The sequence below is a fragment of the Dunckerocampus dactyliophorus genome, chromosome 1 (genome assembly GCF_027744805.1).
Source record: "Dunckerocampus dactyliophorus isolate RoL2022-P2 chromosome 1, RoL_Ddac_1.1, whole genome shotgun sequence".
Classification (NCBI taxonomy): Eukaryota; Metazoa; Chordata; class Actinopteri; order Syngnathiformes; family Syngnathidae; genus Dunckerocampus; species Dunckerocampus dactyliophorus.
The window spans coordinates 43,576,365-43,591,729 of NC_072819.1; the positions used below are offsets into that span (position 1 = coordinate 43,576,365).

Here is a 15,365-nt window from a genome sequence, read left to right on the forward strand (position 1 = left end):
GCTACCAGCTTGATACACACTTCTGAAATAGCCAATAACCACTTTTTCACAAATCATGAATTACTCTGCACCATGTTTGTACGAATAATAAATCATGTAAAACACTCTTCTTACCATTGTAGTTGCCCCCAGATGAACACCGGAGAGAGTGGAGATTCTTCAAGTACACTTTTAGCAATTAGCATCATTGCTTCTTTGACAACCTCCCCGTCTGAAAAGGCCTTCTTTTTCTTAATCAAGAGTTGCGTAGCTCTAAATGAGGCTTTGGCTGCTTTTGGGGAGTTTTGAACCAGTCTTGTGTAAAAAGATTGCTGTTTGCACAAAGCAGCCTTTAACTCACGGGCTCTTTGTGCTGGTAGTGCGCGTCCCTGTGGGTAGTTAGCATTGTAGCTTGTGTGACACAATGTGAAATGTCTCTCCACATTGTGTCGTAAAAAAAACTCTACCTCCCATTAATCGTGAAAATTATGTTTTCTTTCTTTTTTCTGCCATCTTTTTGGGGGTCAGTCATCTCCTCATTTTCGCTGCACCTGCTAGGTTTCGTCACGTTTGTATCATCTCCACAAATGCTACGTTTTGGTCATGTGTACAATACTGATAGTATACTATACTAGTATACTATACTAAGTACACTAGGTCAGAGCTCATTTATATTAAACATTTAGTGTTTTTTTAATATATATATATATCGTCATTTCCAGTTTACATGTAAGTGTGATTTAAACAAGAACAGCAACCCAGAAAAATGAGATGTGGCTCTCTGGTAAGTGGTGCTTTTTGAGCTATTTTTAGAACAGGCTGGGGCAACTCATGTGGTCTTTAGGGGCGACCTGGTGCCCGCATGTACTGTGTTGGTGACCCTTGTGCTATATAGTTTTTCCCTGTGCTTCCATCGGTTTCATTCCATTCCAAAAACATGCATGTTAGTTGAACTGGACCCCCGCAAAGTGAGTGTCACTGTGATTGACAGGCACCCAGTCCAGGGTATAACATGGGCGCTGCACAGGGCTGCCAACTTGTAAAAAACCTTAGAGTAAGACGTCTTGGCCCAGTCGGGCTTACCACAACACACCCAATACTCAGTGGTGGTTATTGCTTGCCCGGTCAACGAGCTGCCTTCCTTTAAGCAAGCTAAAGTGCTTCTCATATCTCCCCAGGGTGCACAGACCGCACTTACACTAAACTCTGATGTCAAGTCGGCTGCAAGTTTAAGGCTGCTTTACAACGTAAAGGAAAAATGGACTTTTAGTTCAAATAACATGAGCTCATGGACTGTTAGAGAGCATCTCAATAATGTCACATATTAAGAAGGTATTGATACATGATTAGTGAACCATTTCTCTCCATGTGAGGCAGTGAGCGTGTATTAGAAGGCTGCGCCTCGACAAGCATAATAAGCTGGCTGTCAAGCCCAAATAGTGTTTCGTCTTTTGGCTTGGAAACTTAAGAGGCACCGTTTGCATGTCGGTTTTTGTGACTCAATAAGCCAAGTGGATGTGCTTTCATTCGTGGCCTACTTCTTGAAGTTATGTTTTTTCTTCTTCAGTGCTGACTGTTTAGTGCTCGTACGTGTATCCTGCCCACGTCACTTCCACCAAGAATCGATACGGCTCACAGAGGGAAAAGTTGTATATTTGTTACTAACAATACCTAAAAAAGCAGGCATCAATGTTTTTCTACGCTGAATAATTTCACTTTTACAACAGGTAGTTGTTTGTTTTCTTTAAAAAGATCCTTTTTTATGATCATTTTTGACATTTTGGGACCACAATTGAAAATATCCCTCTACCTTTTTAAATCTTCGTTTAACATTTTTTTGTGTATGTACAGTACATGTAAGCCATTTTAATTGTTTAAAAGATGCAGTGATTACAGTTTCAGTTGGATGGAACGTAGTTTTAAGCATACCCGCGGCTTCCCCTGCATCCTCATAGGCTAGTTGACATGCACAACTAGCTTAATGGCAACTGCTCCCGACGGGGTATCTGATTTGACAAGAAGCTGTTTTTCCTGTAATTCAGCGAATCAGAGGTAGCTAGGGCAGGTGGATGGTGAATTTCGATAAATGCGTGAGGAATGGGAGGGGCAGTGTGAGTGCATATGAAAAGCGTCATATGCATGACTCTCACACAATGGCAACCCCGGCCGGTACTGCCTGGTCCACCAATATCGGACCACAAAGGTAGCAGATCAGGGGTTGGTTGCCATGGCATGATACAAGACACTCGATCCAAACAAGGTCTTATTCTGAAGGCGAGAGTTGCACATTTTTTTGCCTTAAATCCCTGTCAGCTAAGGCTCCGTCTTCGTGTTTAATGGCCTCGAAGCCATTATACAGATTGCTCAGAGGAAAAGACAGATTGCATGCATATTTCATGAGAGCATTACAATTTCAGCAGCTGCCAGTGACCAGGACGAACATTCTGTCCCAGAAAGTAGATTTTGAAAATAGAAGCGGAAGTGTTATCTTTACATATTTGTATATATTGCATGGAGAAATAACTCATAGAGTGCATTTTTACAAATTAGAGTCAGCATTTTCTTAACAAAATGCTGCGCCTGCAGCGTTGCCAACTTGGCGATTTTGTCGCTAGATCTGGCGACGTTCCAACCGCTCTTGACGACATATTTTCTCAAAAGCGACGAGCGACAAATCTAGGTACTTTTTCTGGCGTTGTTGTTTTTCTGGTATTTGCTCTGCATTTTGTGTTTTCACTGAGCAACAGCGGGTGCTGTTGACAGGTCCGCCCCGCCCAAAAGCTGTCACAAGCCGGCAGTGTACACTGAGAGCGTGACGTGGGGCTCTACACATTGAAAGTGCAAACGAAGCATGCATGCATGAGCGATGCCGTGGGGGTGTGCTTATTGTATTTATATTTTATTGTTAGTCAAATGCTAGTCTTTATTTGCAAAATGAAGTGGATTCTCTTACAATTCTTCAGGTAAATGTAAGTCATTGATAAGCCAACTGTATTGCTGTATTTATTGTGAAGTTCTGTTGCTATTACATATATTCACCAGAAGAGTGTGCTACTCACGAACCACTCTGAGTCATGTTAATGTGAGCCATAGAATAGACAGAGCATAATCTGTTATTCGCTGTTCAGTTTGTGCTCATGTAAAAAAGGTCTCGATAGCCAACGTGTGATGGGAGACATCTGAGAGGTGCTGGCCGAGATAAAATATTCAATTTTGATGAAATGATGGCCAATTTTAAATGAACAAACCAAGAATAAAGTTTATTTGTAGTTCTAAACGTAATTAAAGGTTTTTATACTCACATTTTTCTGTCTCCTACGAGGTTAGGCTAGAAGTTCTAACGCTGAATAACACACAGCAGTATGGCACCTCATTGTTGATATGTTGCGGTATGGTTAATAACTTTTTTTCTGTAAGTATTTAACAATGCACATGACAATAATTCAAACTTGTAGTGGTAGTTTGACACAAGGGTGCAAAAGTCTGAAGTAGAGATGTCTGTTCCCCCTTTACATTCGGGTAACCTACAGTTTCGGGACTTCACAATAAAATATCATACTGTAGCAGACTGGGTTAAAATGTCCAACAAAGTCATTGTTTGTCAACAATGACAGGCTGTTCTTGTATTGTAGCAGAGATGCTGATTTTCTACCTCATTGTGTCTAATTGGTACACCTGCTGTAGTAACTAAAGATCGTGTCGTCTATCCACCTGCGGTACTTTGATACAGCAGTGTAGACTCCAGGAAACTGGGCATCAGCGCACCCATTCCCCCAGGAGACCAGGCCGTAGACAAGGCCATCGCATACCAGTGGACCCCCAGAATCTCCCTGTGAACGCAGGGAGCAATCCATGTTAGTTATGTGAAGAACTAAAGTCAAAGTAAAACTAAAGTTTGACCTTCCCTAAAGCTCATTGTTGGGTTCGCAAGTTGTTTTAATAACTATAATTTCAATCACAGCGCTACTTACCTGACAGGCGTCCTTCCCGCCGATACTGTAGCCTGCACAGAGCATGTTTTCTGTGATGCTGCCACTGAAGGAGTCACTGCTGTTGCATTTATTGGATGAGATGATGGGCAGCTTGACTGTGCGCAGGGTGGAGGGGATCTGGCCTCCTTCTGGATGAGTGTATCCCCACCCAGACACCCGACACAGTCTGCCCTCAGCAATGGAGGCACCCTGCTTGGGCAGTAGGGCTATGGACACAAAGCTGTTCAGATCCACCGGGGCCCTCAGCTGGAGAGAGAGCGAATACTCACCCTAGACCAACGCCTCCTTTTCTAAATGTTAATATTCTCCAAGTTTGGTGTAACCTAACCTTTATGAGCATGATGTCATTGTTGTTGGTGGAGCTGCTGTACTTGGGATGAGGCACCAACAGCTGGGGTAGGATTCCCTGCTCCGTCCCCTCATAGATGATCAGAGAGTAATCTCCAGCCACTATCATCATTTTATCCACCCTGTGGAAGTGAAAAAAACCCAACTTTCTAATACATTAATCAAATCATTAGTCATTGTTAAAAAATGTGAATAACAGTTCTGCGTTTTTTAAAATTTATTTTATCTTTACAAATGGAAGACAGCCAGGTTCACATTTATTCATCATCTTTTCAGTTCATATGGATATGTTTCAAACAGAATGGGGAAGAAGGACAAAGTAAGAAGCCAAAAACTTACCACTTCCACACGGAATGGGAGGATAACTTCTTTTCATTCACGTCGGACTGACTCATGCACTGTTAAGGTAATGTCATCTAAGATAATGTCCTATCAATGTAACATTACTGACACCTGGTGACCAGAATATTACGTATGACTTGTCTTTCAGTATTTTTGGACTAATAATAGGCCATAGTCAACCACAAAAGAGCGATCATTAATGAATTAATTCATTTGTGAAAAACCGCGATAGAGTGAAGGACGACTGTAGTTGACGCCAGTTTACAACAAATGTACTCATTGGCACGCAAAGTGTCAAAGTGGCTTAACTGGACTGAAAAATTAAGTGGCTATCAGTGTTTCACTTAAGTGCTAAATTAATGCAGACTCAGTCACCAGCGACAAGTGCTTGAAGGTCCACGCTCTCCACACCAACACACAGCACTCCCTCTGAACGTCAACATTACAACACCAGCACGTCATTCCACTAACGTCATTTTGTTCTGTTATACACAACTCTTGCATGTAGGATTAACTAGCAAACACCATCGTAACAGTCACAATTGTGTATCAACGATCAAATTCTACTCCAATATTTGGAAAGTATGCACTTAAAATACTGTACTATGTTGTAATGTAATGTAATGTATTAGTTATAATTTTATTTATATTATTGAAGTATTTAAATTCATATTCTATTCCACTTGCATGTCACAAAATTCTGTAAAAATAAAAAGCCATTCTTTTTGGACAAAATGTGTATGCTTTCCTTTTTTTAAGTACGGGTTGGGGCATCTTTTGAGCATGGGCACAGTTTCAAAAGTACTAATTTGGCACCGGCATTGGATAATAACCCTCCTCTTGTTGTACACAGTTTGACCCTTGAATCCTTCGAAAGTGTTTGTGTTTTGTCACATGAATGTTCATCATTTTAACACATTTTTCAACCTGTTAAGTATTCAAGATTTATAATGGTTATCTGATTACCATCCATCCATCCATCCATCCATCCATCCATTTTCTTCCGTTTATCCGAGGTTGGGTCGTGGGCGCAGCAGCCAAGACTTCCCTCTCCCCAGCTACTTCGTCCAGCTCCTCCCGGTGGATCCTGAGGCGTTCCCAGGCCAGTTGAGAGACATAGTCTCTCCAACGATGTGCCCTGAACACCTCCCCGGGGGGGCGTCCGGGAGTCATCTTGACCAGAGAAAACTCATTTTGGCCGCTTGTACACGCAATGTTGTCCTTTCGCTCACTACCCAAAGCTCATGACAATAGGTGAGGGTAGGAACCGACCGGCAAATTGAGAGCTTCGCCTTTCGGCATCACTCCAGACACTGCACCAATCCGCCTGTCGATCCCGACCCCGAGGTACTCCTCCACTTGGGGTAGGATCTCACTCCCGACCCAAAGATGACACTCCACCCTTTTCCAGACCATGGACTGCGACAAAGAGGTGCTGATTCTCATCACAGCCGCTTCACACTCGGAGGCAAACTGATCCAGTGAGAGTTGAAGGTCACGGCTCTCTGAAGCCAACAGGACCACATCATCTGCAAAAAGCAGAGATGCAATCCTGCAGCTACCAAACCGGAACCCTTCAACACGCTGGCTGCGCCTAGAAATTCTGTTCATAAAAGTAATGAACAGAATCGGTGACAGAGGGCAGCCTGGCGGGGTCCAACCCTCACTGGAAACGGGTCCAACCAACCAAACTCTGACACCGGTCATACAGGGAATGAGCAAGCCTTTAACAACAAAATGACAAAAACGAGGACCCTCATTTGTTTGTTGTCATTCAAGCCAAAGATTGATCTTGTCTTTCAACACCCTTACAAAAACTACTGATATCTAGATATTACACCGTATTCCCAAATTGGAACCAATAATAAATCATGAGAAAAAAGCAGCTCACCCAATATCACAGTGTGCTGCAGTGATTACCCAGTACTTATTTATCAAGGAACCCCCACAGAAGTGTCGACGGTCTGTCGTCTGTAGCGATACAATGTACTTGATTGAATGTGGAACTGGTGCGTATCCTCCCACAATGCGTCCCTGTATCGCATCTTGACCTGTGACACACACAGAAATAAAAAATGACAGCATAGCACATAAGGTCCTCGTGCTTTGTCTTATTAACATAATAGATATCACCGAAGGGACATGACTGTTCAGGATTGAAGAGATCGATGAGACAAAATCTCATTTGGGAGGGACTCTGATTAATTCACTCGTACTGGCATGATCTGAATCCTGAGGCCTTGAATCCATTCTCACAGCATCGTTCTTTGACAAATTAGCAAGAATGAAGACATGGAGAAAAATGGTCTACACCAGTGGTACCCAAACTTTTTACAGTGACCTACCCCTTCAGATATTTGACCTGAAGCCATGTACATTATCTTAATTAACTTGAAATATTGAACATATTTAATTTTATAGTAATTCTGGGTCAAAAGCGTGTATTTTCCACGGTGACAGTAGTATAAAGTTTGACATGAATACTGATAAATTGATAAGTAATCATCCTACATATGTTTTATTCCAGTCTGATGTTGGCATCCTTCCGTTTGAATGGCTTCAATTTGAGCTCCACTTTTTTTGTCCGCTCACGATGGCCGTGGTTTAAGTCTGCATATTCATTTCATACCACATTGAAGGGGAAAGTTTAACAATCATGATAAAGCAGTATCTCTCCAAAAGTCTATTTCTTTAACATTGATGTCTGTTTTAAGTAGAACATTTTGTAACATTGTCTTACTGTTATGAGCAATCACGTGATCTGGGCTGCATGTGCTTGTTTGTGTGCGTTTCCTGTGATTTCCGAGTGTCCGAGGAGTTACGTGATGCACCTGAATGCACCGTTCTTAGAACAAAGCTAGCTCAACACTGATAACAGTTTTGATCTAGCTTGTTGAGTATGAAGCGTCCATCATTTGTGTGCGTTGTGTGACTCAAGAAGACCACACACACTCCTTTGGACAAAGCCAAGCTCCTCTGGGCACACAAATATGTTGCTAAAAGAGCCTATCCACTTGCATAATAAAGATGATTCAATTATTAACTGACCGGAATATTTCCATGGTGTCCAACTCTAAAAGAACCACTACCCCACTACATACAACCAATGCTTATTTTCGGGTGAATCCCCATTGACAGTGACAGGTTTTCACCGCTGCGCCGTGCGGGGATTGGAACACCAATTATAAATGAACTCTTCAAGATGAAACACTCTTAAAGCACAAAATAATCACCAAACGTACTTATTTGTTCACATGACGCACATGTGAACAGAGGAAACGGAGAGAGGACGCCAAAAAATATATTGCCTCATTGTCGAAGGTCTCAAGATTCCTCACGGTGTCGGTAGAAAAAATGTCAACAAGTTTGGTGCTGCGACACTTCACCTGTGTGTGAAGTCCAGTGAGAAGTTACAGCAACAAGAAGCACTTCCTTTCTTTGACATTTATGCAATGAAAAACATGGACAACAATATGGATGTGCTTCAACAAGGTAATGAGCATCCACATTATGTATTTGTAACCTCTGTTTGACTTCTCTCATGGAAGGCATGGAAATGGGGAGAAAGCGATAGTTTGCAAAGTGTTGTGAGAGACCGAAACACACATGAACACCCCCTCTCTTTGAACATAAACTTTCCCTGTTTCTGTCTCGCTGTCTCACACACATAAACATAAGTCATCTTTGCAAATAATTGATTTCTCCCCATTTCTGTGCCTTCCTCCTGACACTGTGGATGGTTATGACTGCTGGCATATATTGTTCAGTAATTCCTTTTGTTAGATTGTACTTGTTCATCTTCATCCTCAATACATAACCACAGTCTCTTTCTCTTTCACTATGTAACACACACACAAGCACGCACGCACATACACATCTGTTGTGATGATGTCTGGGTTGGTTTTGATCAAAAATGAATACCTAGCATTTTGTCACTGGTTTTATATCTGAAACTTTATTCTGTATTAATTTAGTGCAAGGTTGTGTATTGATAGGGGCCTTTGAGGCTACCTTCCCTGCTCTTTTGTGTTAAAAGAACATATGAAGAGGGCCCCTGGCTGTGTTCGCTTTAGGCCCCAAAATTGCTAAGTCCGCCACTGGGTGTACCCACGGTGTACCCCACTTTGGGAACCTAGGGTCTACACATTGTTGCAGGAAGAAAAGTCTGTCACGTACTGTATACGGTAGGGTTGTGTCCAAATTGATTCAAGACTTAATGGCAATTGTTTAAAGGGGAAAACTTCACACTTTACGGCTCCGTGCTCTGTTTTCCATGTAAAAGAACAGAAGCACACAATACCTTCCCCATCGGTCCCTGCCTATTTAGTCTTTCACATTTTTTTCTTTGAATTTGAACTGCAATTGATTGACCTAAATGCTTTTCTTAATATTACCGTGACAGTGTCAGGGAGAATAAGCAATAAGTTCCCATTAAAGTTACTGCTGCTGAGCACCAAAGGTCCAAGTCATCAGTAAAGTGGTAACACGAGACAGTGACCTCTACGTGCAATCGGTGTGTTTGAGAAGAACACATTCACAAGCCCTTCGAGTAGAACCCTGAAGGTCTTGCTATAATTTGATCAGAGAGCGTGACAAGACGTGACAAAGCTGGTTCTTTGTTGGTGAAAAATTACCTGAATCAAGCTAAGAAACCAACCAAGGACATTGCTTGAACAACTAAAAGAGAGTTGACAACTGTTTCATGCATTATTAAACCCAGGAAGGATGGCGTTGGATTTCTGGGGAAGAAATGAGGTGAGAAAAAAAAAGGCCATTTTCACAAACAAAAACGGAAAACAATCTGACATAACATATAGGCGCTAGAAAGCTGTGTATCCCTTACAAAACAGGGATGTCCGATACTAGCATAAAAATGGTTCATATTGTTATAATTTTTTCCTCCGATAATGATATCGGCACACGAGTGTGATCTGGAATTATTTATGGAATTATTATTTATTTAAGTTTGGCCTTTTGATTGCTTATACTGTATGTGTAACCGAGGGTCTTCATAAGATCTCCACTGATGTTGTGCAAGCTCAGTGCTTCTCAAATAGTTGGGCTGGCCGCCCTGGGGGTGGGTGGGTGGCTGGGGGGGACTTTAAATATTAGTCCAAATCTGCCAACATGTATGAAATTGTCATACTCAGCATTTAATTTTACTCTGGCACACACTTGTATGCTTCACTCCTCTCCATTTTGTTGCATTTCGCTGGCTTCAGTTTAGAGTTAAGTCTGTGCAGTACAGATAAATAAATATATATTATCAGTTTCTCAGTAGTATTTCAAATCGGGGTGGTGCAAAAATATTTCTGTCCCCCAGTGGGGGCATGACATGAGTTAACTGAGAACCACTGTGCAAGCTCAACACGATGAAAGAATGGCAGCAATGAAGCATGCAGCTTCATCTCACCATCATATCACATAGCCATCAAACTGTAGGGCTGAACCGGTTATTTGTTTTAGACGAGTATCCGTTACGGATGATGCATTTTTGCCGAGCACGAGCATGAAACGAGTACAGCTCGTCATTATCAGTACTCGTGCTGAAGGAAAATCCTCATTGGGTAACTACAGTCAAACTTGTCTATAGCGGCCACTAGAGGGAGTCTGCAAAAGTGGCTGCTATAGACAGAGGGCCTCTATAGACAGGTTGGCGTCCAGTTTGAATGTTGACCAGTAGAGGAAAAAAAAGAAAAAAAAAGGGGAAAAAAATAATAATAATAATGTTGACCAGTAGAGGGAACTGCGGACTGCGGATAAAAGTTGTACAGCACTACTAGGCTTGTTATTATCATGGTTCATGGTTTTAATCCTGAACATGCATGAGTGAAACAGTAGCACATCACATAGTACAATTCACAATTTTGCATGTCCAAAAAGGAGTAGGAAGAAGCAAAGCTTATTTAATCCTACCCCTCATCAGTTTCACATCAGTTGCAATACATTTAGTCACCTCTTGTTCTTCCAAGTGGACTTTGTAGGTCTACATGACAATGTAGTGCAATCATAGCCAAGGTTTTTACTTACTAAAAGGAAGCTAGAGGCTTAATAATAACTGATAGAATATATCCACAACCCACAGAACAAAGCTGTGCTAGTAATGTCTTACGCTTGTTTTTTATATTTTACTTTTTATACGGCAGAGCGTCATTACAGCTTTAGTTCATCAGGAAGTGACGGGAAGTGACGGTGGGTGTCCCGAGCAGGAGAGCTAGGCTCAGTGCTAGCTGTGAGTTTGGAGAGAGTTGGGAAGTGTGTTTATGTTGGCGTGGATGTAAAGTCCTGCAGTGTTCTCCGCTGTTAATAAAGCCATTAAAGTGCATCGGCGACGTGAGTCTCTCCTTCCCCACAACAAGCGCCATTACTGTATTGACCAGTGCACACCAGGAAATAAACGGTGTCATTTCTTACAGGCATTGGCTGGACAGCTATGTAGTGGGGCTTGTTTAACCTTTGCCTTGTGGGCAAGCAGGAAGGAGAGACGATGCTGAGAGATGTGTGTGTGTTCTGAGCTGCTGTCTGGTGGCGTTCAATAAATAAAGTTGGCAGAAGAAACAGGAGAAGTTTCCTTCTTTGCTTCGGAGCTGAATAACACTGACAAGTTAACAGACTAGTAGCGAACGGAAAAGAAGACGGCTTTTTTGTGTCGAATACAGAACATGAGGACGTTGATGGATTTGTGGATGAGGATTGATCAAAAATAACGTGAGTACATTCTAAAATACTTCAATTAAGTTCAACCAAACTCAGTTTTGCTCCCGCTGCCGCATGCATGCTAGCGTATGTTTTTTTTTTATTGTAGCGTCGCTGGGAGCACGTCCTGTCCTGTGATATCGGATATCGATATAAAGCCAATATTCAGCATCTCTACTTATTACTAAAGTCAATTTGTAAGGAGCATGCATAATGGACTCTGTAATAATGGAAAAAAAAGTAATGTTGTCCTAATGAGTTCAAACTGACCCCGTTCCAGAGTGATGGGCCCATCGGGGTTTCTTCAGCCACATTATGTCAAAGTGGTGCTGCTCATTCATTCCCCAGCCAGCTTTGCTATGCCATTTGAGTAAAACCTCAAGCCGATCATTACTCGAATCTGGAACGAATGATTTTGAGTCAATGCAGGTTGAAATGATCTCACAATAGGCACAATAATAATAATATAATAATAACAATCATAATAATAAAACAGGTTACTGTTGCGTCCATAGCCCACAACAACCTAAAACTCAACTCTCAACACCTGACGTCACTTCCTATCTGCCACTGATTCTGCTCCCCTACAAGGTCGACTGTCTTAAATGGCTTATTTTCTCATATCTATCTACTATATTGGGTAATATGAATGTAAAGGTTACTATATGAGTGTTATTTCATGACTAGAAAACTGTCACAATGTTTAAAAAAAATGTATTTAGAAGATCGTAAACTGGTTTTCTATGCCATAACTACGAAAATATTCCATTTATAAAGAAGGAATCCTGCTTCAGGGAAATTCACTTATCGCGGTTGAGTCTGGCTCCAATTAACCGCAATAAATGAGGGATTACTGTAGTATCAAGCTAATAGGCTGCTAACAATGATGTTTTGTTATAAAAATACATTAAGATCACAGTTGGACTCACGCAGTGTATTAGTAACACAGCAAGAGTTGCGCCATATTGTATCGGCGTCAACCGAACAACGCGCTAACTGAAGCGTACGCTAGCCAAGGTTCCACTGTATTTACCGTACATGCATTTCAAATTGTTTTCTCCATGTAAAACTAGAAGTGTTCAATATTTAAAATAGTTTTGTGGTGACGTTGTTGGGTGTCCACAACGGATTAATTGGATTTGCATTATTCCTTATGGATTTGGTTAGCATACGTTCTGGAACGGATTAATGACGCTTACCGAGGTTTCACTGTATCTGCTGAAATGTTCATGTGCGTATAGACTTTCATCAGTCTCAAACGTTGTTTCAAATGCATTCAAGCTGTTGTGTTCAGTAATAGATCTTCAATTACCTCAAGATGATTATCAGTCTCGTTTTACATTGGGTCTTTGTGACATAATTGACCGAGGGCCTCTTGGCTTCAATTACTTACTGTAATGCTGCTCTGCACTTTCATTTGTCATTCTGATTGACCTTTTCACTTTGAAAGTGGAAATCTGCTTTTTACATGACTGAGCTGGTATGATTGCTACGTTACAGGATGTTATATTAACGTTAAACATGGAGCCCAAACAAGAAGTGTAATCCATTTGTCAAAAGTGTTTGCAAGGCTGTGACACTTTTACCTTTAACAAAATTGTCATAGCAAATACTTCTTGAGAAAATTCCATATGTATTTTGAATAAAAGATAAAAGCAGTTACGTAAACTTACAGTATATGGTCCTCTGTAGGTACAATTAAGACTTTTTAACAGTACATCTGTGCATGTTCTATGCCGCTTAGCCCAGCTGACTTTGGGTGAGAGGCGGGGTACACCCTGGACTGGGTGTACAAACAACCGTTCAAACTCACATTCACACGTATGGACAATTTAGAGTCGCGAGGAGGAAACCACACAAACACACACGAACATGCAAGCTGCACACAGAGCGGAACCCAGGTCATCCCGATCTGACTGTTTGGCCAACATGCTAACCACTCATCCACCGTGTGGCCCCAGGACAGTACATTAAAAAAAAAAAAAACGTATCTTGTAAATGAGCGTGTGTGTTCTAGTATTGTGATTCCAAACTTGAAGCATCACCTAGATATTACCTCACATCAAGCATTTTCATGTCTACGATAATGAAATGTAATGTCATGAAAATAAAGATGCCTACTTACAGCTGACGGACAGGATGTCCAACAGAATGCAGAGCAACATACCCATGAAGTCCATAGTTAGACAGTGGAAAAGAGTTGTTTGAGTGCTACCTGTCTTAAGTTGATGTGACAGCATCCTACCAACACTCTCGGGTTTCTTGTAGTTCCTATTTCAGTTTCCATGGTCACCTCCATGTGCTGAACTGATATATATAATTGACATCCCTCAGTACCTCCTCTGTGACCTACTCATGCTGGAGGACCTTCACTTGCAAGGAAAAGGGGACGGTATATACGCAACATTACTGTGAGCCAGTCCTCTTTTGTTATGTAACTCCATTGATGTCACCTTCTGAGTCATTTGACACCACTGAGCTGAGGTTGAAGCTCTCCAAAGATGATCATACTGAGGATGCCAATAGATCATGTTTGTACAGTCTCCGAGGTTTGTATGATGACAAGCAGCGGTACGTCAACTCAGCCCCTCGTTCATTTTGGGTCAGGTGTCCTCACCGCTTCTATCCTTGTGGGGGTACTCGACCTCAGATGGCTAATCGCTATCTCTGTCGGCCTCTTGCTTCTTTTTACATCCTCTACCTGTGAACCGCTTCCTTTTTTCTACATAAAGCTCTTTACAGTCTGACATCCATCTCCTTTACCCTACAATGGAAAGTTAGCTGTACAGTATACAGCACAGAGCAGCAGTTTGGACACACACAACACAACTGAATTATCCCAACCCCATTAATAAGGCAAGAAATTCCACAAAGTAACCCTGACAAGGCACATCTGTGAAGTGAAAACAATTTCAGGTGACTACCTCATGGAGGTCACTGAGAGAACGCCAAGGGTTTGCAGCGATATCAAAAAAGGTACTCTGATGAATCTAAAATATAAGACATATTTCGAGTTATCTCACACTTTTTTGTTAAGCACATAATTCCACGTGTTCATTCGTAGCTTTGATGCCTTTAGTCAACTTTTGGCCTGTACTGTATGACAGAAAGCAATTTTCCAACGTCTGGCACATTGTGACGGCAAACCTTTGCTTTTTATTGCCGATGTTAAGCGGGATATACGTGGGACAGAGGGGTTAGGTACTAACAAAAATACAACACATATCCACAATTCACAGAGAGGTGGTACATGGGCCAGGAGAGAACCTGTTCAATCTGATGATCAGTCAAGTGTGAAAAATAGACTCAGAGACTCAGATAATTAGATGTGTAACAACATCCATTCCAGTGTCAGGTATGGCATTTATACAATACTTGTCGGACAAAGGCAATTGCTTTAAAAAAGATCCTGGAGAATGGCGCCTCGGATGTTTAACTTTACACTCCAGTCGAGTGGACTAACCTTTGACACAGCCACTGTCCCACTTAGCCTTTTACACATTGCCTCTACAGGGAAACGTCATTTTTTTGTGCACCCTGGTTTTTGTGGGATTTGTTTTTTGACAGAAATATGTCTTGGTTATTGTATAACCAAACAGTGCACCTAATAAAACTAGTCGAGTGCCCCAACAAAGCATCCATACATTGCTGACTCTGGGAAGAATGGATAGTGGTTCTTTTAGAGTTTGGACACTATGGACAGATTCTGGCCAGGGAATCCTTTAATCATCTTTATTATGAGTGTGTGGGTAGTTTATATGTTCATAGGCACACACAACGATGAACAACTCGGTGTCTCACTCCTTCCTTCCTCCTTTCAAGCAATGCACCATGTGCGCTGATGAGGCGTTCAAGCACACTGCGTATTTCTGAGTGTTAGAGGAATCAGTCCTCTTTTTATTTAGGACGGCTGCAAAAAAAAGTTGCAAATGCCAGAAGTTTTGCTTTTGGTTCAACTTAGCAATATCCTGCTCTAACCGTTCGCTCTTTAATAAAGGTAAAAGTCAT

At 41.6% G+C, this 15,365-nt stretch overlaps 1 protein-coding gene across 2 annotated transcripts; it reads right to left on the bottom strand.

Annotated features, from left to right (window-relative positions):
* Positions 1 to 2,900: 2,900 nt before the first annotated feature.
* Positions 2,901 to 13,701, bottom strand: zmp:0000001088 (trypsin). Of its 2 annotated transcripts, XM_054778354.1 has the most exons (6): positions 13,483 to 13,701; positions 6,645 to 6,712; positions 4,659 to 4,705; positions 4,300 to 4,441; positions 3,951 to 4,217; positions 2,901 to 3,809 (listed from the first exon to the last, which is right to left on the bottom strand). In XM_054778354.1, the coding sequence occupies exons 1-6, from the start codon at positions 13,595 to 13,597 to the stop codon at positions 3,642 to 3,644; spliced, it is 807 nt and encodes a 268-aa protein (XP_054634329.1). In that variant the 5' UTR covers positions 13,598 to 13,701; the 3' UTR covers positions 2,901 to 3,641. The 2 variants fall into 2 exon arrangements, with proteins under 2 accessions (XP_054634329.1, XP_054634322.1); XM_054778347.1 differs by lacking the exon at positions 4,659 to 4,705 and having other exon boundaries at positions 6,553 to 6,712.
* Positions 13,702 to 15,365: the final 1,664 nt, after the last annotated feature.